At 42.2% G+C, this 18,317-nt stretch overlaps 1 protein-coding gene across 20 annotated transcripts in view; it reads right to left on the reverse strand.

The window, feature by feature from the left end:
• The window catches only part of LOC147117288 (poly(rC)-binding protein 3), a 676,376-nt gene that overhangs the window by 48,675 nt on the left and 609,384 nt on the right, over nucleotides 1-18,317 (reverse strand). For 16 of the 20 annotated variants that reach the window (XM_085988147.1, XM_085988142.1, XM_085988144.1 and 13 more), the window contains 8 exons: nucleotides 16,838-16,861; nucleotides 16,712-16,744; nucleotides 16,507-16,623; nucleotides 14,419-14,550; nucleotides 2,582-2,710; nucleotides 2,081-2,224; nucleotides 816-857; nucleotides 265-340 (listed from right to left, as the gene is read on the reverse strand). In XM_085988147.1, the coding sequence (XP_085844273.1) occupies nucleotides 265-340; nucleotides 816-857; nucleotides 2,081-2,224; nucleotides 2,582-2,710; nucleotides 14,419-14,550; nucleotides 16,507-16,623; nucleotides 16,712-16,744; nucleotides 16,838-16,861 (697 nt within the window). The remainder of the gene's footprint in view (nucleotides 1-264; nucleotides 341-815; nucleotides 858-2,080; nucleotides 2,225-2,581; nucleotides 2,711-14,418; nucleotides 14,551-16,506; nucleotides 16,624-16,711; nucleotides 16,745-16,837; nucleotides 16,862-18,317) is intronic. The other 4 variants (XM_085988154.1, XM_085988153.1, XM_085988155.1 and 1 more) reach the window with 3 other exon arrangements.

The raw sequence follows: 18,317 nt of genomic DNA on the forward strand, positions 1-18,317 counted from the left end.
TAATAACAGAAACATATTACATTTAATGATGCTACAACGTCATTATTTTTTTTTTAACAACAAAGCTGTTAACAAGGGTACAAGACAACAATGAATAACTATTAATGACATAACTCATTACAAGGGTAATTATAAAAATTAGTCACAGTTAAACGTGACAACAGGAAACTTGGTCATTGACCACATTTAATTAAGTGATATAATGACCATGGGAGATAAAGGTGCTTTGAGAAAGGACATCCCCAGGGAGTCATGGGTACGTACCAGGGAAACCAGGGGTGGTCTGCCCAAGGGGAGTAAAAGGGGTATGCTGCATAGCCAACTGGTGAAGCTTGGTCAACTGCAGGGCAGGATGGGAAATTAGAGCTAACCAATCAAATGGAATTATATCAGAATACAGAAACTGTCTTGCTTTAAAAAACAGGTGTAATTAATTAAATTAAGTGCATTCTTTAAATCAATCAATCATTTTTATGCTACAATTGAGAAATAAATTTGTTAAGACTAATGACATTTCTACTGTTATACATACAATAACTATTGTTAATGTCAAACTACTGTTTACATTTAAATGATAAACAAATTTTAAGCTATTAACATGCACAAAATCAATGATTTGTAACTGGGCCAATGTACTTTCAAGCAAATATAAAATCACAAAACAAACTTCAAATAATTAACATTCAACTATATATTATTGTACTACACACAGCAGAAACTACAGCAAACTGTCTTCCACTTATTAAATGACAGAAAGTAAATGCTGCCCAGAACAAATAAGAAAGAGGGCACTGATTGTAGTGCACAGGACTCACGTCTGGATGAGGAATTGCATACTGTCCCTGAATTGTGTATGCCTAAAACGAAAGGTTAAAAACATGCAATTAAATTTATCTGTTTACTTTAAAAAACTAAATTATACCACAACAAAACTGAATAAAAATACTACAAAAATCACATTCACTTAAAATAATAGCTACATTTAAAATTAAAGCATTATTGTCCATTTCTTTAATTTTAAAGCGCACAAAAAAAGCCTGAAGTTAAAGGAATAGCTTGCCCTTTTAGGACAGACAGGATTTTAGTCAGATTTTGAATGTGTATGCATGTGAATGTTCTTTTCTCACTTTTCCTTCCCCTCCTGTAGACTGTAACTTATATTGCAGTGGGATTCCATTTGGGTCAGCATTGCTAAAGTGCTTTGTACAAATGACTATTCTTCAGGTGTAAGCCTGGGCAGTGAGTGGCCTTTCAACTCTGGGGGCAGCTCAGCCAAGACCCCGCCTACCCTAATCTGATGTCCATGCATGCAGGAATTACTGGACAATGATCAAGAGCAGGACTCTGGTTGCTATTCCGTCTCTAGCCTAGGAATACTGAAGCCAACTGCACCCTTTTGCCACCGCAGCTGAGATTGGTTAACTCATCATAAATCAAGGATTGAATGTGGAACCTTCCTGGTCTGCATGACACAGTATCACTTCATGAAAATGTGGTTTAAGAAAGACTGACATACTTTAGAATCAGCACTGAGAGAACCTATACATTGACTTAGCAAGCAGAGACAAGATGAGTAACAATGTCCATTGCTAGGTACTCTGCTGTTTACCTAGAACCTCTGGTATATACTTTAAACATTGAAATGGTTGCCATGTAATGAAATATATCAAATATATAAGGGCAGTCAATTCCTCAAAATTGAAAAATCAAGCTAGTTATAAAATATTTAAAATGCAGTAACTGAGTAAGATAATTTGACATGCAATACTTTAGATTTCATGTTTTGCAATCTAATCAAATCATTATTTGAGGTAGGGGAAGACCAATATAGTATTGTTAATAATAGTCAGAATTTATTAATTCACTACATAATATTAAAGCTGTCTCAATTGATATTATGTTAAAAACTGTCAAACAAATTCAGATTGATGTAGTATCAGGAAAAACTGAGAATAATTAGAATTAATAGCAGATGTTAAGTTATTAGTCAGCCCCTACATAAATAAGATACAGGCATGCTAAGTTTCTAAATTAGTAATTAAGACAAGAAAGACGACAGAAAAAATTTTGAAAAACTAACAGGTGCTGGCTGATGGTGGGCCAAGACGCTGTGGTTTCCTGCGGAAGCCAAAATGGTGTCTGCTCTTACCTGGCCACCTGCAAAAATGACGGGTGCAGAGGCAGGCTTTGGGCGATAGGGAATAGTGGCGCCTTTGGGTGGGGACTAAAGACAAGGAACATAAAGCAATAGAAGTAATGTTTTACTTACATATCTTCTTACTAAATTGAAAGGTTTTTTTCTTGCTTTTGTAACTAGTTTCATACAACAGTTCAAAGCATTAACTCCAACGTACAACTCAATATTGTTGATGCTTAACAGTTCCTCATGTTTATTATTAACAATTTGAGATTCATTTTATGATTTAACAGATCCATTTACTAATATAGTGATTGTATAATCTTATAGTAATTCATCCTCATCACTGAAAAAATGCATAATTGTATGATTACGATTATTCTAGCTAGTGGCTGCAGGTTCAAATGTGAGGGTAGGTTTCGCATTTTTCTCCAAATGTCATACCTCCAGCATCACCACACAGATCTGTTTTACACATTGAATGATGGCATCTGGTGTGCCAGAAATAGTAACTGCACGTTCAGTGGAGTTTGGAAGCATGTCACCTGCTACCTGCACCTGGGCCCCTGTGGTCTATAAAAAAAGAATAAAAGCATATTTATACCCTTCTACAGATACAGTAGAAAGAAGCTGAACGACAACTTGAATCCACTGATAAAAAGTACACAATTATTATTTCTTAAACATTTGTAATGACTGAATTTATAATGAATTAGCACTCAACACTTTCAACAACACTAAGCAATTATATATCTTGAAATACCTTTTCTCCAGAATGATTCTGAATATGTACCTATTAAAATTAAATATATTCCATTCTATGAAAGACGCTTATCTTTGTAAAGTTTGGCACAATGCCTTGAACAAGTATTTGCACAGAAATATTATAGAACCATTATCATGATATTCTATAAGAGATCCAATAAAGCGTGACAATATTCTTTTTGGTTTGGGAATAAATTCCTCAAAACTCTACATGTAAAAGTCAAATCTTGTAGGATTTTAAGTGTGCCTTGGGTACAACACAATAGAGCTCTATGGAATAAATTTAAAATCCCATTGGATTTTATAGAATAAGGAATACAACCAGATCCATGGTCTACAAAACCTAACAACAACAATGAGAATTTAATTTAAAGAATGCAACATGGCATCTAATATAAAATGGTAAAAATACCTATAACTTTCTTAGCTACATCGTATCACACATTGACCATGACTATGTACTTTTAGTGCATCAATGATTGGGTTTATACTCTTTTAGTGGCAGACATGAAGAGCATTGATGCCATTGATATGTAAAGATGGCTAGGTGTATGTGGAATTCTAAAGGAAGACCTGATTAGCTTGTGCTATGACAATATACATGTAAATGAACTTTGCAGGAAACCTTGGGGGAGAAATTCATTATAGCCCCGTTTGGGGCAGTAAATTTTAAAAGTTGAGAAAATTAGTGCCAGGCGCTAATGTTTCTTAACTTTAAAAAAATTCAGTTTTGCGCTCCAGGAAAGAAGTGGAGCACTAAATCAAGTGCTCCACTTCCTTCTTGGAGCGCAATCGGGGCGGAGAATTCAGCAGTGCTGCACACTGGGCCGTGCAGCGCTGCCGAATTCAAAGGCTCCTTCCCTCCCTTAAAGGGAACAGCCATCGCTGCAGGCTCTGCAATAGAAAAATTACCTACCTGGACCACCAAGTCAGCCATGATCCCATGCGATCAGCCCAGCACTCAGGCAGAGTGCCGGGCTGATCGATCCCGGGCAGGAACCGGCGGAAAAAACTGCAACAAGAAAGGTAAGTTTTTTTTTAAACTTACCTTGGTCACCTCGCCTTTAATTATCACCGAAGCGGCCAGCCACCTGATGCACACCTCCTGCAGCTATCAGTGCTTTCAACTGGCGCTGCTGCAGGGGGCGGAAGTCAATTTCGGGTCAGGGGTGCTACCGGGGCGATGTGCACGGTGATGATGTCATGATGTCCGGGCAAAGGAGATCGGGTGCAACGCCATAGCGCTGCTGCAAAACTCCTGCCGAATATAGCAGGAGTCGATGTCAGCACCATGCCCGGTCGCAAAGCTATTATTAGCGCAACGGGAGGTGCAAAGGCACCCAAATTCACCCCCTTTATATCTATATATATATAAAAGGATACTTCTGTCTGTCATTCCGTCTGTCTGTCTTGAATTAACTCGAAAGTTATAGAGCGTACCTACACGTGCGTTACGTTGAAAGAAAGCTGACGATTCCAGAACCGTCCTAAGCGTATTTACGTTTCGGCCGGACAAAAATTACGCCCGCGGTATCCAAAAAACGTTCAACATTCCGCTCATTATCCGCTCATTCGCATCGAGTGACGTCGAGGTCGACCAATCGTACGGCGGGTTCCTGGCGCGTGCGGCCGGGCCCTCCTACGGTCGAGTGACGGGACGATTGACCAATCCTACGCTTCGGTGACCTGACGGTCCACCAATCGGTGCCTGTGTGGGCGGGCCTTATCATTCTGAACCGAGGTGAGTCGCCGCCATCTTGATTCCAAACTTTTCATTTCTTTTTCCCGCTTTCTGCGTCTTTAAAAAAAAAAGTTCCTTTTAAAACAGAAATTCTTTTAAAAAAAAGTTAATTACTTTCAGAAATTGTTTTTAAAAAAAGTTAATTACTTTCTAAATCTTTTATCTTATCTCATTAATTTTCCTACCTTTCCCCGTTTTTGCAGGTAGGCCTCTAAGCCTGGGCGTCTGTTGCCAGCCATGCTGGACCCTAGGCAATTGTTTTGTGGCAAGCTCCTCCCACCCCTCACCCCTCACCCGCCCCCCTTCGGTCTCCCCCATCACGTGATGGTTGACCAATCCTATGGCGTGTGTGGGCGGGGCCTGATGCTTAATAAGACAGAATAAATAAAAGTTACTTTAGTCTTCGCGAGCACTGGAGTGACTGCAGCAACTATTGCAACGTCAGTGAAGAGATAGAGAATAAATAATTCAGTTTTTATATCTTCTAGCTTTATATCTTCTTTCCTTAAAAACTTTCGGCTGTTGTATATCTTCGAACTTTATAGCTTCTTTCCTTAAAAAACTTTCATTTTCAAAAGGCGAAAGTTTTTTTAAGGAAAAAAGATATAAAGTTAGAAGATATACAAAAGCCGAAAGTTTTTAAGAAAAGAACATATAAAGTTAGAAGATTACCGATTTTGTACCTTGCAGCTACTTTTTTTTTTAAAGTAAAGAAATTTTGCAGTTTTTAATTAAGAAAAAAAAAATTTCCGTGCTTTCAACCGACATGAGAAAATGGCCGCCGGCTTCTTCACGCACCTTCAAGGCTGGCCGCACCCGCCCTGAAGACTGGCAGACAGCTTTTTTTTCTTTCTGCCCCCTATCCCCTCTCCCCCTCTCAAGGGTTAACCCGGCAACCGGCTCTGGAGATCGGGAGGGGAGAAGGGTTACCCCGGCAACTGGGTCCGGCCATCTTTCATCCTGGCAGCAGTTCAATGCAGCGACACCACAGCGCCATATTTGATCTTGGCAGCATGACAATTTCCTCGTGACGTCATCTTTGATCATGGCGGAACTTCAATGTGGGCCCGAACAGCGCCATCTTTAGTCTGGGCTGCCCGGTTTCTTCCTCCTTCCCCCTCCCTCCCTCTCCCTCCTCCCTCTCTCTCCCCCTCCCTCTCCCCTCCCTCTCCCTCCCCCTCCCTCCCTCCCCCCCTCTCTCCCCTCCCTCCCTCCCCCCACTCCTCCCCCTCCCCCTCCCTCCCTCCCTCTCCTCCCCCCCTCCCCCTCCCCCACTCCCCCCTCCCCTCCCCCCGCTCCCCCTCTTCCCCCCCCACCCCCCTCCCCTCCCCCCGCTCCCCCTCTTCCCCCCCCCACCCCCGTCGCTCTCTCTCTCTCTCTCTTCCAACAACAACATGCCCTCGAAAAAGCCTCGGCACCGCCGGGCACTCCAGCTAGTATATACTTATATATAGACTGAACACAATGTCAGCATTGGTACAGAAGAGGGCAACGTCTAACTGAAGTCCATGTAAAAGATTTTTGAAGGTGACAGCTAAATCTCTGCACAAAATGGTGTCAGCAAGAGCCTTTCCAATTCGCCAAGTAATCCGGTGTAATGTGGGAGCATTTATGTGTTTTTCCCAGCTGTCAATTAATGGACTCGCACAATGGTCACTGAGCTTCCGCCTCTCCTTCACAGGCAAGGTTCTCGAGGTGCGTGAATCCCGTGCCCAATTGGTTAAAGCCAAAAGCTGCTGTTAAGAAGCTTCTTAAGGGTTTCTCAACAAGCATTTAAGTACTTCAATGATGTTGCACGCCTCCGCCGAGTGGGTCCGTGGCGCGCTGGGAAATGCGCCCGAGATTAATGCGTAAGTCGGCGGGATGACTCAAAAACGCGTTTATGATTTTGCTGCATGTTCTGCAGAGAGAAAATCTTGCCCCAAAGATAAGTGGTACAGGAAATAGAAGAATTCATACTTCTGCATTTGGGGGTGCCTTTCTGAGTTTGGGTTAAGGCATATTTGGGGGGAAAATTCTATGTGCAAGCAAGATGGAACAAAATCAGAAATACGTTTAAGATTCCATCACAACTACTATAGACAGAAAATGTTTCCCCATTGATGGGACAAAGTAAAGGGAGTTTTACTCTGTACGATAGCAAAATACTGCAGATGCTGGAAATCCAAAATAACAACAGAAAATGCTGGAAAAATTCAGCAGGTCAGGCAACATCCGTGGAGAGAAATTTGAGTAGACGTTTCGGGTCGAAACCCTTTTTCAAAACTGGAAATGAAATAAAATAGATCGAAGGCAGGGCAGCGATCGAACAAAAGAAGTAAGAGAGATATTAAAAGGTATTCAAAACCAGATGAGATGGTAATAGGCCAGTGGAGACAAAAGACAGCTGAGATTAGGTGTGAAGTGTACTGGCAGGATAAGAGACAGCTGCCAGGTGGGAGAGAGAAAAAAAAGGAAAGGGTGGGGGGGGGGGGGGAAGGAGGACCCAAAACAAAGGGGTGGAAAAAAATATAATTAAAAAGCTCCGCGGAACACCTCCGTTCAGTCCGTAAGGGTGACCCCGAATTTGTCCAATTAATATGATAGTTAAAATCCCCCATAATTATAGATGTTCCCTTATTACAAGCCTCAACTATTTCCTGATTGATACTCCGTCCAACCGAGTTGGCCTGGGAATTAAACATACCAGGTTATTTAATGATCAGGAAGGACAGGCAGGAAGGAAGGGGAGGTGGGGTGGCTATGTTAATAAAGGAAGGAATCACTGTAATACAGGGAAATGATATTGGGTCAAAAGATCAGGATAATGAAACAGTTTGGGTGGAGATAAGGAATAATAAGGGGAAAAAAACACTAGTGGGCGTAGTCTATAGGCCTCCGAACAGTTGCAACTCGGTTGGACGGAGTATCAATCAGGAAATAGTTGAGGCTTGTAATAAGGGAACATCTATAATTATGGGGGATTTTAACTATCATATTAATTGGACAAATCAAATTGGGCAGGGCTGCCTTGAGGATGAGTTCATTGAATGTATTAGGGATGGGTTTCTTGAGCAGTATAGAAACATAGAAACATAGAGATAGGAACAGGAGTAGGCCATTCGGCCCTTCGAGCCTGCTCCGCCATTCAATGAGATCATGGCTGATCTTCGTCTGAGATCTTAGCTGATCTTACCAGTTCAGTACCCCGTATGTAACTGAACCGACCAGGGGGCAAGCAACCTTAGATCTGGTCCTGTGTAACGAGACAGGATTAATTAAAAATGTCCTAGTAAAGGATCCCCTTGGAATGAGTGACCATAACATGGTTGAATTCCATATTCAATTAGAGGGTGAGAAGGTTGGATCTCAAACAAGCATGCTAAGCTTGAATAAAGGAGACTATGAAGCTATGAGAGCGGAATAGAGTAGAGTGGATTGGGAAAATAGGTTAAAGGGTAAGGCGATACACGATCAGTGGTGTACATTTAAGGAGTTATTTTACAACTTCCAAAAAAAAAATATTCCACTGAGAAGAAAAGGGTGTAAAAGAAAAGACAGCCATCCGTGGCTAAGTAAAGAAATTAAGGATAGTATTCGACTAAAAACAAGGGCATATAAGGTAGCCAAATCTAGTGGGAGGATAGAGGATTGGGAAAACTTTAAAAGACAGCAAAAAATAACAAAAAGATTGATTAAGAAAGGGAAGATAGATTATGAAAGTAAATTAGCAAAAAATATAAAAACAGATAGTAAGAGTTTTTATCTATATATATAAAGCGGTCGATCTGTCTCTGTCCTTCTGTCTGTCTGTCCTCGGGTGTGCGTCTGTCCGGCTATGCGCTCAAAAGTTATACCGCGTACCTACGCGCGCGTTACCTCCGAAGAAAGCTTACGCTTCCGGAACCTGGTAAGCGTATTTACTTTTTGGTCAGACGAAAATTGTTCGCGCCTTATGCAAAAAACCTTCAAAATTAAACTCATTATCTGCTAGCATTGATTGACTGACGTCAAGGTTCGACCAATCCTGTGCCGTCACGATTGACCAATCCTACAGTGCGGTCCCCTGATGGTTGGCCAATCGGGGTGTGTGTGTGTGGGCGGGACTAATCGTTTTCATCTCGGGGATCTGGCAGCCATTGTTTCAGTGCCATGACTTCAGCTTCCAGCTCAAACTACTTTGAAAGTTAGTATCTCTTTTAAAAATAACATAAGATTTACCAAAAACGTTTTATAAGTACTTTCACTTTCATCTTTCAAGGTATTAAAAAGTAGAAATGTTGCCCGGCACCAGATTCACAAAGGGACACAGACAGGGCCCCAAAGCCTGGCACTCGATTTAAACCGACCGCCCCAAAACAGCCCTGGCAAAGCCGGGCTCCCCCAGCTAGTAGTTATATAAAAAGAAAAAGGGTGGCTAAAGTAAATGTTGGTCCCTTAGAGGATAAGACCGGGAAATTAATGGTGGGAAATATGGAGATCGCAAAAACACAATGAATATTTTGTATCAGTCTTTACAGTAGAAGACACTAAGAATATCCCAACACTGGACAAACAGGAGGCTATAGGGTTGGGAGGAGCTAAACACGATCAAAATCACTAAGGAAGTGGTACTTGGTAAAATAATGGGACTCAAGGCAGATAAATCACCTGGACCTGATGGCTTACATCCTAGGGTCTTGAGGGAAGTGGCAGTAGGGATTGTGGATGCATTGGTAATAATTTTCCAAAACTCCCTGGACTCAGCAAAGGTCCCGGCAGACTGGAAAACTGCTAATGTAACACCCTTATTTAAAAAGGGCAGTAGACAGAAGGCTGGAAACTATAGATCGGTTAGCCTAACATCTGCGGTAGGTAAAATTTTGGAGTCCATTATTAAGGAGACAGTAACAGGACATTTGGATAATCATAATTTAATAGGACAAAGTCAGCATGGTTTTATGAAGGGGAAGTCACGTTTGACAAATTTGCTGGAGTTCTTTGAGGAAGTAACATATAGGGTGGATAAAGGGGAACCAGTGGACGTAGTGTATTTAGACTTCCAAAAGGCATTTGACAAGGTGCCACACAAAAGATTATTGCTTAAGATAAAAAATCACAGGATTAGGGGTAATATTCTGGCATGGATAGAGGATTGGCTATCTAACAGAAGGCAGAGAGTTGGGATAAATGGTTCATTCTCAGACTGGCAATCAGTAACTAGTGGTGTTCCGCAGGGGTCAGTGCTGGGTCCCCAACTCTTTACAATCTATATTAACGATTTGGAGGAGGGGACCGAGTGTAACATATCAAAGTTTGCAGATGATACTAAGATGGGAGGGAAAGTAGTGAGTGAGGAGGACATAAAAAACCTGCAAGGGGACATAGACAGGCTAAGTAAGTGGGCAGAGATTTGGCAGATGGAATACAATACTGGAAAGTGTGAGGTTATGCACTTTGGCAGGAAAAATCATAGAGCAAGTTATTATCTTAATGGCAAGAAACTGGAAAGTAATGAAGTACCAAGGGATCTGGGGGTCCTGGTGCACGAAACTCAAAAGGTTAGTATGCAGGTGCAGCAAGTGATTAAGAAGGCCAATGGAATGTTGGCTTTCATTGCTAGGGGGATAGAATATAAAAATAGGGAGGTATTGCTTCAGTTGTACAAGGTATTGGTGAGACCGCACCTGGAATACTGCATACAGTTTTGGTGTCCATACTTAAGAAAAGACATACTTGCTCTCGAGTCAGTACAAAGAAGGTTCACTCGGTTAATCCCGGGGATGAGGGGATGGACATATGAGGAGACGTTGAGTAGATTGGGACTCTACTCATTGGAGTTCAGAAGAATGAGAGGTGATCTTTTTGAAACATATAAGATTGTGAAGGGGCTGGATCGGGTGGATGCGGGGAGGATGTTCCCGATGATGGGTGAAACTAGAACTAGGGGGCATAGTCTTAGAATAAGGGGCTGCTCTTTCAAAACTGAGATGAGGAGGAACTACTTCACTCAGAGGGTGGTAGGTCCATGGAATATGCTGCCCCAAAAAGCTGTAGAAGCTACATCATTACATACATTTAAAACAGAAATAGACAGTTTCCTAGAAGTAAAGGGAATTAAGGGTTACGGGGAGCGAGCAGGAATTTGGACATGAGTCTAGGTTCGGATCGGTCATGGACCTGTGGGTAGCGGAGCGGGCCCAGGGGCCATGTAGCCTGATCCTGCTCCTATTTCGTGTGTCTAATTCTGTTAGATTCAGGAGATGGTTCTGTGATAGTAGATTGGCGGTTAGGATCAGATCAGCCATGATCTTATTGAATGGCGGAGCAGGCTCGAGGGGCCGATTGGCCTACTCCTGCTCCTATTTCTTATGTTCTTATTTTCTTATGTTCTTCCAGTCGCCTGTCATTTTAATTCACTGCTCCATTCCCACTCGGATCTCACCGTCCTTGGCCTCTTGCATTGTTCCACGGAAGCTCAACGTAAACTCGAGGAACAGTACCTCATCTTCCGATTAGGCACTTTGCAGCCTTCCGGACTCAATATCGAGTTCAACAATTTCAGATCATAACCTCGGCCCCTATTACTTTTTTACTTATATTTTTTTCCACCCCTTTGTTTTGGGTCCTCCTTCCCCCCCCCCGCTTTCCTTTTTTTTCTCTCTCCCACCTGGCAGCTGGCTCTTATCCTGCCAGTACACTTCACACCTAATCTCAGCTGTCTTTTGTCTCCACTGGCCTATTACCATCTCGTCTGGTTTTGAATACCTTTTAATGTCTCTTTTACTTCTTTTGTTCGATCGCAGTCCTGCCTTCAATCTATTTTATTTCCTTTCCAGTTTTGAAAAAGGGTTTCGACCCGAAACGTCAACTCAAATTTCTCTCCACGGATGTTGCCTGACCTGCTGAGTTTTGCATTTTCTGTTGTTATTTCGTGTTTTACTCTGTATCTGGTTATGTTATACCTGTCCTTGGAGCATTTATTGCTGTCACTGTGTACAAAATGTGGGAAATTGTGCCATTCCCCAGCACTGAAATGATCCCCTTCACTAGCACAAAATTCACAAAGGTAAAAACAAATTAGGTGTAAGAAATACTCTGCACAGCAACCTGAAAACATTCATTTAGATTTTACAATCACAGCAGGGAGGGGCATTTCCTGTTTCCATTCATACATGAATATGAAGGCCAATTTTCTGAGTCTATACTGCTAACCGTGGCAGTTTGGAAAATGTGGGCCGCGCACTCACGGTTTCCTGATATGCGCACCCAATATGTGGGGAAGGCTTCCTGATAGTAGCACAAACTTGGAAAATTACCCCCATAATAATTTCAGCTTAGATAACAGATGAGGCAGAGTCTATTATACATTAAGAATGGTGCAAGGTTGCAACATTCCAAATCTAGCATGCCTGTAGGTGGTGCTGTTAGCATAACTTAATGTGGTATAGCATTATGTGATATGGCTACCTAAAGCCAAAATATGTAACCCGCTTTTGGAAAAACAAAAAGGAAATAAACATTTAAAGATGTAGTCCTTATTAAAAAAAAACTTAAAATGCAGAATATCAGTTCAAACGGCTCTAATGGCCAGTCACGGCATGTTGTGCCAGCAAAGAACAGTGCATCGAACTCTTAACCTAGTGGCAGAACGTTCAATTTTATTTGAAGAAACCGTTTTCTGGAAGTAGATTCTCCCTGGAAACCCCCAGATATTGGAATTAATCCAATGTCTGCACCCTGTACTTTAAAAATCTCACTGCTGCAAACATCTCAATAACCTACAAATGAAGAATGAAAACCTCCCGCTTTCCTCTATCAAACCTGCAGATGACTGAAGGAATGCCACCCTCACCAGCTGAGGCAGCATTTGTGCAATGGCAAAATTACCCACCAGAATTTACAATATTAACGGCCAGGCCTCATTCCCATAAATTTTCCCGGAGTTCCGCCCATACACGGCCAGATCCACTACATGGCTGGTGAGAGGGAGCAAGAATTTTGTGGCAGGAGTCCGCAGCTGGGGACCCATGGGAATGGTCCCTGGTAGTCAATTGAAGGAAGAGGAGGGGCTCTGGAGGCAATCGGCGGGGGGGGGGGGTGGGGGGGAAGGAGGGGAGCCTGGGGCAAGGGAGGCCCAAGGCCTCCTTCTGAGGCCCGAAAGAGCAATCCTGATCCTCCTGGCCCACAAGAAAGCCTAAATGAAAATTTAAACTTTACCTGCCTGGGCCTCTTCTGGCCCATGACCCTGCTCCTGACAGGTTTGGCCTGACGAAGAAGCTGTCACTGCTCTCCCGCACAGGCCTCCAACTAAAATTGCAGATTGATTACGTCATCTGGCCCTGTTCTGCATATTTAAACAGGACCCCGCTGCTTTCCTCCAGGTGTCCAGCTCACCTGCTCAAAAGAGGTCAAGTCAATATTGGGACACGGCGGGAAGGCAACGGGATCAGAGTGGGTAAGTGACTGCCCTCATTTAACTGCATGGTTTCCACCAGGCGGCGGGATTTAAATCCAGGGCCATATTATGTTACTATTCTGAAGCTGTCACTTTCACCCAAGTACAATTTGTGGATCTCGGGGAAACACCTGGTCTTCATTCCATTGCAGCACAATTGAGACTGGGAAATCAGTGTAAGGGGGATGAACACAAGCCCAATGGAACAATGCACTGGATCGCCAATATCCTGGGCCACCGTGCGGGTTAATACATTTCCAGTCATTCTCTTATGCCAATAGGAACAAGAATTTTCTTTTTGGGCTTTGGATTTTCTTTGGACTGAAACTGAAAATCAGAACACTGTGGATTAGCCCCGAACTCAACCTACCTCAAACCCACCCACTTCCAGTTTTAACAGAGTGGGGACACGGGGCGGGCTGCACAGCACCCTACCGGTCCCGCGCAGCAGGTGAGCTGGGTTTTAAATAGAAAAACTGCACATGGGTGGAATTTTAAATGGCCCGCACAGCCTGTTAAAGGGGCTGCGCAGACCAAAAGAAAATTAGAGGGAACATAGCCCCCTGACCCTCCAAACCACGCTGTACCCACCACCACACCCTCGCGATCTCTACCCTGAGCAGCAGGAATCTGCTTCTGGGTTGCAGCCCCTTCTGCAGTGTTCCCCGCTCGACAGGGAGCCAAGCCCATCAGTCAGGCTGCCTTCCGAACCTGTTGAAAAAAAAACATGCACGCTGTGGAGTTAAAACTCCACAGTGAGCAGAAATCCTCCCACCCACCACCCCCTGGCTTGTAAAGCACCCCACCCTCGGAAAATATCGGGGCCAATGACTGGTCAAGTTTTCACTTATATTTTGATTTTTATAGAGTACATCACATTCACAAGTGTCAACATCAAATCTAATAAACTCTCCAGGCAAACCTTTGTAACCTGCTGTTGTATACCCTGGTGCATATTTTCAGAACTTTGATGACATTTGTTTAAAATACAATTTTTACAAAAATCTAACCTCACTCAACCAGGGACCTGAGGCCCTTCTATAGAATTCATTACATATTTAAAATATAATAAAAATTTCTACAAGACATTGTAGAATGTTTAAACGTGATATCCATCAGAATATTTTGATAATGGTATTTAATAATGTAATCTTTTATCAAATTAACATTAAATCTATGTAATGTCATTAAGTTTAAAGATTGACAGGATTTAATTTACTGTCAGTTACTGTAGATTGCACTCTAGTCATTCAGGTAATAATGTGTGCATAATAGGTAGTCACTTTTCCCCCGTATTGAGAATGGGATGTACAAAAATTACTCAGATTACATATTAATTTCTAGTTTCTAATGGGTTACCTCACGGATTTCTTTGATCTTTGAACCTCCTTTCCCTATGAGAGAGCCACACTGGCTTGCTGGAACAACTAGACGTAATGTCACAGGTGGTTTACTTGTCACTGTACTATTTGTCATTGAAGCATTTATATCCTGTAATAACAACGTCAGTAAGAATTAGTCTCGGATTTGTCACTCCATTTAAAACTTTAATCCTCGACTCAGAATATCTGGGATTACAGCAAATACAGTAGCCATAAAGGAGGACAGGCATGAAGTTCATTGTGGAGTCTAAGGAAAATGAATACTCGCAGAATCTCAAACAGATGGCCAAGAGATGATATGTATGTTGAAAAATAATAATATAAAGTAAGTTGAAAACATAGGGCTCGTCTGATGATTTCAATACATTGCATGGTGATAAATATGGGTACAATTATTTCAATAATAGCAGCTTCACTTTCCAATAGCTTCCAAATGAGTAGTATTATGCATGAGGAGCAATTCAGCTTTTGCTGTGTTTCACGTGAAAATAAAATCTTTTAAAAAAACTCCACAGTTATAGTTAAGGAGCTTTAAAGTTGGCTTTTATTGGGTGTTTTTCATATTTAACATCAAAAAGAGGGAGAAAATTAGGAGAGAAAAAAATGGAGCTCAAAAATGCTGGGTAAATTTGGAGAAAGTTAACAAAAATCAGTTTTTATTATAAACATCAAACCGCAGGAAAACAAGCAAGAGACTAACAAGGCAGAGTTAAGCTAAATGGCAACCAATAATTATTTACGCAGTTCACAGACACCACTTTTATAAGCCTCCATGGCAGTTCCTATAATGTAATATAAGTATCCACGATCATAAAATACTGTCAAGCTCCTTTAGTAGTAAAATATTTTTTATGGCATTTGCAAAGGGAATGTGTGTTGCAAAATGTTGACTGCTAAAATTAATGTTTAAAGTAGCATATCACCATCATAGCATTGTGAAGCATAAATATTTTTAAACTCAGTTTGAAATACAAGATAGTTGATGCTAAAATTTAATTTTATAGTATGTGCTATGAATTCTATTATTGTAATAATTGTATGCAGTGTATCTATTCTGTTAATAAGATGGCTATAGAAGACTCTTCAGTATATGCCCTGATATTATTTGCGCACATCTGTGGAACTGATTTTTGGTAAGCAAACAATTAAAAAAAAATTTTTTTTCTCAAATTCAGGAGGGAATCAGTTTTTACCAATTCACCACCTGAAAAATCTTCAAATTTATCAGTGGAATCAGTAATAACTGATTTTAAAAAGGTCCCTAGTTATGGTGCGGAGACCACTAAACACAAACATTTTTGAAACACATATTTTGAAAGAATCTTGTGCACTTCGACATTTTTTCTCTCCTCCTTTCCTAAGGGTAGTGATCAATGATAGGTTACAGCTGTAAGGGTGCTGGCAGTCCCCCAGCACCTCATCCAATTGGCCATTCTTCATTTGAGAGCCCAGACAGTAAATGTCAGCATGCACCGGCACTCTGGTCTGCTGTCCTGTCTTCACCCGATGCTGACATGCACATACTTTGCATGAAGGGCAGAGAAATGTATCAGGTGGTGGATAATTTACTGATCTTTCCCTTCTATGGCTCAGGAGCACTGAGGCCAGTTGTAGTGCTCCTCGCCACCACCCCTCCCCCCACCCCCATCCTGAACTCAGCACAGACCAGGAATTATACAAAGGACCTTCCTGATCTTGTAGCTCAATACCACATTGAGCAGTGCATTCATCCATTGAGCCATAAGGATTGTTTTCCCCCCTTCTGGCCTATTTCTATTGCAAATCTAGTCGACAATTTACAATAACAACAACTTGTATTTATATAGTGCCCATAATTTAGTAAAATGTCCCAAGATGCTTCACAGGAGCATTATAAAACAAAAAATTGACACCAATCCACATAAGGGGATAATAGGGCAGAAAAGAGGTAACTTTTAAGGAGTGTCTTAAAGGAGAAAAGAGAGGTAGAGAGGCAGAGAGGCAGAGAAGTTTAGGGAGGCAATTCCAGAGCTCAATTTAACTGATTAAGTGCATATTTAAAGTTCAAATAAGTGTGTTTACTCACCTCTTCAAATTTGAGTGCTATCATCGAAAAGGCCTTGAAAATGGCATCTGTTGGGCCAGTTATTGTTACAATGCGTTCTGGACAGGACCCCTCTGAAATGTTGATTCTTGCACTACTCTATGAGACAGAATAGCTCATTGTCTGAATACCATGAGAAATATCAATTAACCTCTAATGCACTAAAGAAAAACAAGCCATGACTTACCTCCTCCCTCATCTTTTTTACCGTCTCTCCTTTCTATAAAAAACAAAAATGTTCATACAGTGATTATAACTATCTTTAGACACGTTGAAAACTGTATGATGGGGAATTAAAAATAACTGTACTAACCTTTCCAATAATGCTTCCAACTTCCTGTAGAACAACAGGAAAAAATCTGTTATAGCTCAAATTACTAGTTATCCTTAAGTAAATTAATTCTCTAAATTAAAAGAAATTCTTGTAATTTTTATAGAGCATTAATTGTTTTGAGTTTTTTTCTGATTTAGGTGAGGGTATTAGTGTTGGAGAATATTACCAGATCCAGCAGGGTTAGACACAGAGTTCCTGATATATTGTGGCCTGTTACAGTGAGATTTCCAATTTAGGGGCACTTTTGTGCAATGTGCCAGTGAGAACTGGAAACATGCTTATAGACAGTAAACAGAACAGATACTTCCAGATATTTAAATCCAGGTCCCAAAGATGAAAGTTTAGTGTCTAACCCAAATGAACCATTTAGTATAAAGTACTGTATTATCCTAAATAGTACTTTGGTGTCCAGAAGTAATCCCAATTGAATACATTTACTTCTGTGCCTGGGTGTTAATGGGCACAGCGCAAAAGTAGACACTGGCAAAGATTGCAAACAGGAGTTACTTACCATTTGTACAACAGACACAAAAGCCTGGATTTTCTTCTGAGGAATGATTACCTCCAGAAGTATGATTGGACGGACCTTCAGTCCACCTGAACTCACTGGTGTCCCTACTGTATTTTCTAGAGTTGGGCTAATTAAAATATTGTGGATGAGTTGTGTAATGTATATACTTTTAAGGGGGGAACTATCTTTTACAGCTCATGTATACTGCAGTACCGGCAGTGACCACACCTGTATATAGTACTGAGTAGTAATCTGTACAGATCAGTTCCAGTGTGAGCCACGTTGAGTAAACACCTGTTGTACCGTTCTCCTGCAGTCTGTGTCTTATTATACACAGACACAACATTGGCGACCAGGCAAGTTCGAACCTACCTGCAACTCTGCATCGCCTCCCGGGGATTCGTTCCTGGAGATCAGTGGATTGGAGGTCAAGGCCAGAGACTCGGGCGTCGACCACGGGCAACCGCCCAGTCATCCAGCAGAGACTCGAGAATTGCGGGGGAGGCTGTTGAGAGCCAGGCTTGGCTTTCCAGTCGAGGTGGTCCAGCGAAACGGGCTGGCAACAGGTAGTGCGCAGACCCTTCCCGGACAGCAGCGGGCTAGAGCCCGACCGAACGGCACAGCAAAGGGCCGAGCAGCGTCGACGGGGGAGAGAGAGAGAGGGCAGAGCGCACAGGGCGCAGCCGGTGTTCAGGGGCCAAGCAGCGTCGAAGAGAGGGGGAGAGAGAGACATGCAGAAACCCGCGAGACGCCGCCATTGCCACGAGGAACGCCGAGAGCGGCGTTGGCAGCAGCGCAGGAGAAGTGCGCGAAACCTACAGGGCGCCGCCATTGCCACGAGAACCGCCGGGAGCGGCGCTGGCAGCAGCGGGGGAGGAAGGAAAGCGCGGGAGACGCCATTTTAAACCACACCCAAAATGCCGAAGAGTGGCAGTATCACCGCGTTTG

This window comes from Somniosus microcephalus, chromosome 5 (assembly GCF_052327205.1).
Source record: "Somniosus microcephalus isolate GS21.2 chromosome 5, FLI_Smic_1.0, whole genome shotgun sequence".
Classification (NCBI taxonomy): Eukaryota; Metazoa; Chordata; class Chondrichthyes; order Squaliformes; family Somniosidae; genus Somniosus; species Somniosus microcephalus.